The 10,257-nt window shown below is 30.3% G+C and overlaps 1 protein-coding gene across 5 annotated transcripts; it reads left to right on the top strand.

Moving 5' to 3' along the window:
• The first annotated feature begins 2,835 nt into the window (after window positions 1-2,835).
• LOC145181671 (acyltransferase PGAP2-like) lies at window positions 2,836-7,696 on the top strand. 5 transcript variants are annotated; one of them, XM_080056811.2, is made up of 6 exons: window positions 2,836-3,149; window positions 3,495-3,747; window positions 3,874-3,980; window positions 4,059-4,167; window positions 5,706-5,803; window positions 6,106-6,257. In XM_080056811.2, exons 1-6 carry the CDS (start codon window positions 3,018-3,020, stop codon window positions 6,157-6,159), a joined length of 753 nt encoding a protein of 250 aa, XP_079912937.2. In that variant the 5' UTR covers window positions 2,836-3,017; the 3' UTR covers window positions 6,160-6,257. The 5 variants fall into 5 exon arrangements, 3 of the variants coding, with proteins under 3 accessions (XP_079912937.2, XP_089934348.1, XP_089934349.1); XM_090078222.1 differs by lacking the exon at window positions 6,106-6,257 and adding an exon at window positions 7,562-7,696 and having other exon boundaries at window positions 2,837-3,149; XR_016449717.1 differs by lacking the exon at window positions 6,106-6,257 and adding an exon at window positions 7,562-7,598 and having other exon boundaries at window positions 2,849-3,149; window positions 4,126-4,167.
• The last annotated feature ends 2,561 nt before the right edge of the window (window positions 7,697-10,257 follow it).

The following is a 10,257-nucleotide window of genomic DNA, read 5'->3' as shown; positions in this document are numbered from 1 at the left end:
TATTCCTGGTTGTATAGATATCATTTTGACTCTTATCCTGCATCAGTCTGTTTTCCTTAGAAAGAAGGGCCTTTTGTATAACTGATCTGTGTATTGGGGTGGGGGGGGTGGGGTACTATGATTAAAGTCTTTGTTAAGACCAATTGATTTACACCTTTTTATAGCCATTGGTTTAGATTAATGGTATATATGTGCCTAGAGTGAAAAAGTAAACTTTACAATGTAACGTTCAGGTTGATGCATACATGTATCCAGAGTATGAACTCTCACTTTGACCAAACTTGTATTTAAACTGTAAAAAAAAATTGTATAATAAATGCTTCTAAAAGTTAAAAAACGTAGAATTTTTTATTTCCTGTAACTCATTTAAGACTTTAACGAAATTAGAATACATTTTTAGTGGCACAACAGTACATAATAAAATAATTTTTTTTATATCTCCAGAATTTTAAAACAAAAACAGTTCTTTATCAATAAAGTGTTTATTAACGAACTAAACCCTTTTCAGATAAAAAAAAAAAAAAAAAAAAAGTAGAAAGGGAAGGACTTTGGAATGTTATTTTATGTGAGAAAATCCTCCCGCCAGATAATCAAAAATTTTATTGTAGCAAATGAGTTTAAAGAAAATTGTCAGATTAATTCATGTCAATAACGTCACTTACAGTCAAAATATTTCATGCATTTAGCCAAAATGTATAACAAAAACTTAGACTTGCATCAGAAATCGAAGGATTTAAGTTTAAAGCTATTTCATTGATGAGTAATTTAGAAACAGTAAACCCTACTGAAACTCGTCACTTTACTATATATTCTTCTACCTACGCGTTTGTAGCGATTGCTTTTCGGATCTTTTATACAAGTCCAGTTACAACTATATTTTGCGCACGCAGCTTCAATTATTTAAGTTAAAAAAAACAACTTGGACGAACGTAGAGCCAAGACCTTTTTTCCTCACTTTAACTTACATCAAAAAATGACCATTTCTCTTAATCCTAAGTTTCGGCGCAAAACTTAAGACGAACATTGGTAAATTTATTTGAAAGCAGTTTGGTAAAAAAGAGAACATTTTTCTGTTCTGAAATTTGTAATAAAAAAAATTGATATTCACTGCTGCCTATGTTTTTATAGGTTCGCAAGTTAAAATTTTTGGAAAGTTAATTTATTTAAAATTTGTTTATAAATGTGTAAAATGAATAAACAGCTGTAACAAAAAAAGTTGAAAAATTAAATTAAGTGTCAAAAATTAATTTTTTAACTATTTTTTTTTTTTTTGTGTGTGATAAAATATATTCAGACTGCGTCAGTAGCTGGTCAGTCAGACGGAGACAAATATCTGAGATGGAGTGTAAAAACTACTTAAAAACTCATTAACTTTTATTACTAATCTTATATATTACGTACTCTAGCTGCGCCATTGATCGGTGATGTAATTAGAAAAGTTTATTTAAGTCGCGTTTATGCATTTTTTTGAAGTTTTCTTTGTTATTGCTTCTTATTTAAATTGTTCTAATAATTATTCTTAAGAAGCGTTTTTTGATTGGCCTGATTTGAACATTCGTATTTTTAATGGATTTAAAAATTATATGCCATTCATTCGCAATTGAGTTATTTTGTACTTTTAAACTTGCAGGTTCTATTACATATTTAGCGTTTCAATATCGTTAAACTTTTAATTTTTAAAACATTCGAAACTTAGAAAAACGAACTATTTTTGGAACATTTTGTAAAAATAACAAAATTTTAATGCAGTTTGTCATTTATGATCCTATTTTGGTATGTCAGGAATTTAGTTAAATTTTAGAAACAGGAAATTTATATAGACTGTATTTAGAATAATTGGAACAATAGAAAAACGCTACGGAGCATCGCGTCATCTAAATATTGGAAGAGGTTTTTTTTTTTTAATAAAAAGGAAAAGTCTAACAAAGTAATTACTGAGCACGAGATCGTTATTAATTATCGTTCGCGTAAGAGTAAGATGATCATTTTCTGTCTTTAGTCCAAAAATATAAAGCCTGATGTAATGTACTAAAACAAGGCATGACGATGGTCATGTGTCGAAAAGGGTGGAGCCGGGGAGCTCTGTCCCCACACATTTTTAAAAATAATTTGAAAGCTGCAGCCATCAACTGCATCTTTCCTATATGATAAGAATGTTAAGAAATGTGTACATTTACATAACATGAGTCAGAACTTTGTTTACTTTTTTGTATCCACGGTACTCATGATTTCGTTGTAATTGATAAATATTGCTAATCTAGAAATTTTTTCAGTAACTTAATTTTACACAAACCCTGTCAGGATTTATATAACTACTAGTTGCTTTTTTTTGTTTGTTTGTTCTTTTTGTTGTTGTTTTTTTCTTTTTCTTTTTATTACCCACTTTCAAATTAGTTTCGACGGCCCTCGTACCATTGGTATGTATATATTGAGGTTTTTACTTATTTTATTTACTCAAGCATAAAGATATACGAATAACCTGGAATGCATACATAGACTTTCTCAGCTTTCAGGATCGCCTGTCCTCATACCTCCAGAAGTTGGAAGGCGCCAACGAAATGCACTTTTGTTTGCCTCTCTCCACCGCACAGCTAATATTGGAAATATATCACACACTCCCTTACAACATACTTATAATGTGTTTAGAATAAAATGCGCAATCTGCACATCGCAATCGCTTTCTGTTCTAGATGCCTTATACCAAGAAATCGAAAAAAATAAACCAGTATTTGTAAATGAATGTAAACTTCCTTGGGGAGGGAGAGGGGAGGGGTATACGTTTGATTATAGAAATACTATTGGACCTAATACACTTTCACTCCTTGACTTTTGGTATTGCTAATAGTGCGAATGTTTTTATTTTTAAACATGCAGAGTTTACATTCTTTTTTAAATTATATAATGTTCTAATAAACTAGTTCTAATTTATTTATTAGAAGCAAAAATATCTTCTTTTTTTTCAGCTTGTCACAATATTTATCTCTCAGCAAACTGCATGCAATATAGAAAAGTAATATATGGCTTATATAAAAATTCCGTTTACAAATGTAGTTTATTTATCAATATGTCTTCCTCTATTTGCCATTTTTTCTTGTGTGCTTATGTCAATGTGGTTGCACTGGGATAATGTTACTGCAACTCACTGCAAGGTATATTATAAGATATGCGTATTTTATAAAAACGTTAGAGGATATTAGGTTTTATAAATAAAATGCATATTTAGAGAAAAATTTGATTAATTTTTGAAAATTTTGAATCAATTAATTGTTTATATTAGTAATTTTAATACTGGTGAGTGTATTTTCATATTCGTTTCAGCTATGTGTTTCTGTACATATAAAAAATCTTTAGTGGTAAAATTATTTATCATACCATTAGTGTATTGCGTATTTGTATATAATTGGAAATATTGTTATTATTATTATTTTACAAAAGAAGTTGGTCTTTTGGTAAAAGTTTTATAGCTGTTATGCAATATATTTCCTTTTTTTCAGGTAGATAACTATTTACCTTCTATCAGTGCTGCTGTTGATAGATCTCCTGAGAAGTATGTTTGGAGAGTGGCTATTGGCTTGCATTCTTTTCAGAGATATTTAATTGCATTTACATACTATCACTTCTATCAAGATTCATTACTTGTTGTTGCAAGTTTTTTTAGGCCCTTGGTAAAGTTTGCAGTAGGAGTTAATATCCTAGAAATAACCTGCTTAATTCTTTTGACATATGTTTCTTCTACAGATAATTATGGTGAGGTTTAAAATTTTTTGAAAATAGTCCTTATTTAAAATGTCAATTGCTTGCTTTTGGAAAAAGCAAATTGTTATTTAACAAAACCAATACATCAAAATTTATTTACAAATAAATAATATGTAGAATTTCACAAATGGAGTTTCATTGGTTTTATTGTGTGTTCTTTCATATTCATGCTAACAACATGCTACTTGTTTTATAAACTTGGCAGAATAAAACTTTGCGAAAAGGTAAATCATTTATCTCCAAAAGATTTTTGCTCTTTATTCAAAATTCTGCAAATTATAGAGTTTCTAAATTTGTTTTAGAATTATTTCTCCTTGAAGCACAAGACAATATTTCTTAGCTTAAAGTTTTTCTTCTTTATCTTAACAGTTTATTTCTTTGTCAGACACAATTCATACTGTGAATCTGGAAGTATCCTTTTCTTCTAATGTACAAATGGTGTATATCATACAGGGTGCAGCAGCGATTTGCGAACTTTTTAGATCATTTTTCAAAATGAATTTTTAAAGCACTAAAAAATTGTATTTATGGAATGTTAATAGGAGAAAAGTTGAAGTTAAATACTTTTCCCACCTTAACATTCAATTACGTTTCCTTTTTTTTTGATCACTGCCGCAAGCCTAGGAAGAAAGGACTGGCAGGTGCTTTTTATACAGTACCTTGACATTGATTTCCTAGCACGGGTAATTGATGGCTTTAGTGACTTGACACTTCAGTAGGCCTTTTTGCAAGCCTTACACTCAATTAAGCACCACACACTATAGTCAAAGGGATTCAGATCAGGGCTGGATGGTGGCCAAAAGTGTTTGGGCCAGCAATTAGCCATGTTGTCCTGAAGATATTGTTGAGTTTTTCTGGACCTATGACAAAGTGCAATTGTCATGGGTCCAGAAAAGATCTAATTGTTTTCTGGAAATGTCTTCTTCAGCCATGGTACCATATAGTGTTTTAGGAAGCTAATATTCACATCAGAGGTAACTTTTTCTTTCTCTTTGATGTAGATTGGTGGACATTTCTCTCAACTAGAAGCAATGATTCCTAGCATCATATGGACTGAGGTTTGCTTGGTGTAACACACAGGTGGTGCTTTGTCACCCTTCTGCACAATGAATCTGTCATTACACCTATTTATTTCACCTATTTATCACACAGTCAATACTAAAAAGATTTTCATCTGAGAAAACTTTAACCTTTGACGAAGCATGGCTTTTTAGCTGATTTAGAAGCTTCTTTGATAACTCCAATTGTAAAGTTTTTAGTCTTCCTGTCAAAAGTTGACATGAAGATCGCGCCACACTAACTTTTCCAAGTGTTTTTAGAGTTCTTCTGACTGTCCTCTCATCAATATTGAACAATTTTGCTGTCTTTCTAATGGATACAGTAGGATTCTTTTCAACATGCTTTTTAAGCTTTTCCGTGAACTTTTAATCAACTTTTTTGTTCACTGGAGATGGCATTTTGGCTCTCTCAGCACTGTCACGTTTTTTCACTTTATAAAATGTAGTTTTAGACATTCCAGAAAAACGAATCACTTCACGTGCAGGCAAACCCGTTTGAATCAAATTTAAAGCTTCAGTTCTTTTGGGTTCGATCGTAAGACTTTTAACTAAAATGTTTTTTATTCACAGTTTTATTAAAATCTAAGACGGTCATTGAACATTAATCAACAAAAACAAATTGTGGAAGTATTTTATTTACATCACAAAACCTAGCTAAAAATTAGTACACGAATCGCTGCCGCACCCTGTATGCAGTGCAAGACAAGTTTTATTTAAATATTTTTGAATGATTGCCTAATTCTTTATATTAAATTCTTTTTTATCGGTTTCCTAATTTCTAATATTGAAAACCCTTTTTGTTTCTAACTATTATTTAATCTTAAGATTAGCAGTTTTTGCATGTAAATGTTAATTTCTCTGTTTTTATACTCTTTAACATTTGATTTTTAGTATATAGCTTATTTGCATTATGCGAGTATTCTGTTGTAATATTAAATATTCTTTTTCATGGAACAGCAGTGATTGACTTTAAAGGTGTTTTAATTGAGGTAGGCTCTCTGTCTTTATTAACAGAAAATCACTTTAAAGGGAAGCAATAACTGTAGATAATTTATGTAACTTTTACCATATAATTGATATGATTTATTACTTGATATAAATGTTTTTATTATTGTTTATTTAATGTTTTGTTGCAGAAGTATGTGTTTGTATATATATTTATATATTTGTTAACATAATTTCCAGAATTTTTTTTAATGTGATATTTATAATATTTACTTGAGAATATATTTAACATTTATTTAAATAACTGTGACCAGACTGCAACCATTATTATTTTGACATGGTTTAGATACCTATTCAAGGCATACAATACTCTACTTCCAGATACACACAAAATTTTTAGTTTTTTTAAATGTTCAAATTTTGTATTTATTATATTTAGAATTTTATTTAGATTTTATGTTTATGTAATTAAACTTACAGAAAAAAATTCTGTTTTCTTTGCCTAAAGATTCCAACCAGCTAATGTCAGAATTTAACTTGCTATGTATAAAGTACAACTTTACATATCCAGTTAAAAGTTTTGATTAAGTTCTATAAAAAATCATAAAAAGTCTAATAATGAGAAAAGTATGAGCTTTTTTTTTTTAAATGTTTTTCTAAGCAAGAGAATTTCTTTACAGTTTGAAAACATCTTGATTTTTGCAGTATTTTGTAGTAAATATTCTTTATGAAAAACACTGGGTATTAAGGTTTTATCATCAAAAACCTGAATATTATATTAACATTTTAAACCCTGAATTTAAATATTTTGTTTTTCTCTTGTCAAAGAATAAAGCGGAACTTCTTGCTTCTAGAAATTCTGCTATGTAGTTATTTTAAACAAAAACTAGTCGCATTCTTTAACACAAATGGGCTCCTTTCTTAATGCAGTGTCATTGAAAGTCTCTTTAGTGATATTTCACATGTATAGGGTAGACCGGGTGAATGCCGACACCTTAATACAATTTGATTTTTATAATTTTTTCGAGGTTAGTTACAATTTTGGTGAAAGAACCTAAAGATTCGTCCTAATTTTCTGCATCAAATTAATATGTAATGTTTTAAAATTATTTACGTTACAAATGTTACATGAATGTTTTTCGTAATTTAAGCTCATTGTCGGTATTTCCCCAGCCATCGGGGTAATTGCGACACCACTTTGAGGTAATACCGACATTAGTAATTAATAAGACAATTATTTTACCAAACGTGTTTTATTGTTACATAGAGTAAATAAACGTAGTATGTAATTGATAATAACAAAGTAAGACAGGTTAACTCTTTGAGACACAAAAAAAAACCTTTTTCAAATCGAAGATTAATGAGTAGGGCAAAAGTCACAAATATAGTTTTCAGGGGAATCATAACCGCTACAAACTGCATGCACCCATTTTCCACAATAGACACAACGATACCAGAGTTCAGTTTTTTCCATGTTCACCACATCTCAGTGTCCTTTAAAAATAAATCAATCCCGTCGTCAAGCTCGTCATTATCACATAGTTTAGTTTCATCAATATCTTCCTCAGAAGTTGATTCTTCAAAAGAAATTTATCTACGACACCTCTTCTTCGTTGTTTTTCTTTTAGCTGCGGACTTGTTTTTAGGATGGGTGTTTATTTTAGTTTTCACGATTTTTCCAACATTGCTAGACCTATTCTTCAAGAGTTTAAGTTTGACTTTAGGTATCACCTTAGGGTTGTCCATAAGTTTTTCTAGTCTAAGTTTGGCTTTTACATCTTTAATTTCTTTTTTCTTTTTAGCTTCTTCCAAAACTGCTTTCATAGGGGTACCTGTCATGATTATGGAGTGTTGCTTTCTGTTATTGCGATCATCTTTATTATCTGTTGACAAGGATAGAAGGGGTGACAAATTTTCCAGAGTTTCTTTGAAATATGTTGGGCTTTGGGAGGGTTTTGGAAGTCTTTACTTTCTTAAGTTAAGCAAACAGGAAACAGTTACTGGCTCTAATGTTTCTAATAGTGTCATAAATCTAGTGTATAATCGTGAAAAACTCTAAAATAGCTTTTTTTTAATATAAAAAATCCGTTGCTAGGAGTGTTGCTTAGAAAAAATTATAACTTCGTTACAAAACTTACAATTTTAGAGTATTTGAAATATAATTTATTATAATGATTTGTATATATTCGGAATGTAGAATGTTTGAAATTTCAGAATTTGTAATTTTTGAAAAAATGATTTTTTCGATTTTTTCTAGTATAGGACCACCTTAAATAGTTTAAAAATAATGGGGCAATACTGACACCTGTCGGCATTGCCCCATGGTGGTGCGTTGGCGTTACCCCGGTGGAACAAGTTGGTGGAAACCTAACCTCACAATCTACTGCTAGCTCCAAATCCTAAAACGGCTATGCGAAAATGATGGTTTTAATATATATTTTCAAGCTAACTAAGTGGTTTTTTAGTAATACTAACAATTAGAATCTTACCTCAGTTCATCCAGGAGTCAGTTTTAACATGGAAAACTTCAAAAACTAGTTATTTATTTAAAGCAAAACAAGCAGTAGGCGTACTCGCATAAAACTCACTGATCATTTGTTTTAGTGTTGTCCGCCAGGTAGCAGCACTATACAACAGCGCTTTACTCATAAAATACAACTACAGAGCAGGATGTCGGATTTGCCTGGTGTGTCGGCATTTCCCCGGTCTACCCTATGTTGCGTGAAAGTGCCACTTGTTCATTGATTCTAAAAGTTTAAAAGAACTTTAAGTAAAGGAGACATGTACTAGTGTCAAACATTATGTGACACATGAGTGGTCTTCAAGGACAATAGGCGGTGTGAATAAAAATGAGCAATTGTTTTTGCTATGTGTTTTTGGAGCAATTACTTTACGTAAAATGGAGTAATTGCTCCGAAAACACATAGCAAAAGCAATTGCTCATTTTTATTCACACCGCCTTATATTTGAAACCGATAGAGGCAGCGTGAAATAGATTCATCAGCCAATGTAGCGGTTATTTTACTTCAACCTTTACAAATAAATTTTGACTTAGAATCTGCCTTTTTTACAGATTTTAAAGAATTTGTAAAAAAGGTAGATTGTAAGTCGAAATTTATAAGCAAAAAAATAATTTTAATCTTTATTTTGATTTTAAAGGATTGTCTTTCTTTCCCAAATCTTATCTGTCCTTCCCAGAACTGAAACAAAAATCACAAGTAAAAATAAATCACAATACGTAACTATCTCATAAAAACTCATTTGATTTGACTCTTTTACTCCGTGAATTAAAAATTGTGTGAATTTGTACATCTGGTTTAGTGAGAGCTGTTCAAGGGCAGGGAAAATTTAATTGCAATTTAATTGTTTAAAAATATACTACCAATTAATTAATTGCAATTATTATTCAGTGCAATCAATTAATTGCAATTTTTGAACAGTTCAATCAATTTTTCCAATTAATTGCAATTAATTATTGGTTTTTAAAAATGTCTAAAAATTTTAAAAACAGAACATAAAATTATCATTTTTTATTAAATATCATACTTAAAAGATTAATATTGTTGGGTTATTACTTTAAATATATACATGCAATCATTACATATATATAAAGTAATAACGTACTTTAAACTTGAATTGTACATTACATTGTAATGTATAATTCCAGTTTAAAGTACGTCTTTACTAAGAACTCATAAAAAATAAATTGAAAACCAAAACTTATTTGAAGAGTAAGTCACTAAAACAATCAGTTATTTTCATTATTCATCATAATATCTGAGAGCATTTTCCTGTCCCATAATCGTTTGTTAACACACAAAAACATTTGCATTTCAAGATTGGATGGAAGTATATTATGTCTCAAATGGCCAATTGCGTAACCTGCAGCACTGAAAAATCTTTCCGCAATATTTGACGTTGGCACCAGAAACTTGCAATTCACATATCTTGAATCCGAAGACATTTTTTCTAATTTTCTTTTCTTTAGCAGCTTAGAAGCAAAGTCCAAATCATGATCAATACTAACTGGCGTGATCTCAGATTGCTTTAGAAGTTTATTTACACTTTCCTTTTCATTTAAAAATAGTTCGTGCTCTCTGTTGTCCAATATTTTAACTAGCGCACTTTCAAATGTTTTAGAATGAATAATATCTGCATTTGAAGATAAATAGGTACCCATATTAACATCGTGTCTAATTATTTCATTAAATAAAATTCTTACTTCTGAAATGTCAATTGATTCTCTTTGAAGTGCAATGGTTACTGAGTTAAATTTTTGTAGAGTCTCGTTTAGCAACTGAAGATCATTTTCTTCCCTGGCAGACAACATGTAATCTATTAGCTCGGGCATTTTATCGAAGTTCCCTTGGGTGAAAAATGGCTTAAGACGAAAATATCGTTTTATCATTTCTGAAGTACTTGACCATCGTGTTGTGTTTCTTTGAATAGCACAAAGAGAAGTCAACAAACGGAGTTTTCCGGCTAGCTTTAAATTTTT

This window comes from Hydra viridissima, unplaced genomic scaffold (assembly GCF_058129835.1).
Source record: "Hydra viridissima isolate aposymbiotic clone 2 unplaced genomic scaffold, HvirCarnegie_v1 scaffold_2, whole genome shotgun sequence".
Taxonomy (NCBI): Eukaryota; Metazoa; Cnidaria; class Hydrozoa; order Anthoathecata; family Hydridae; genus Hydra; species Hydra viridissima.
The sequence above is the reverse complement of the archived record's forward strand: the minus strand, read 5'-3'. Positions and strand labels throughout refer to the sequence as shown.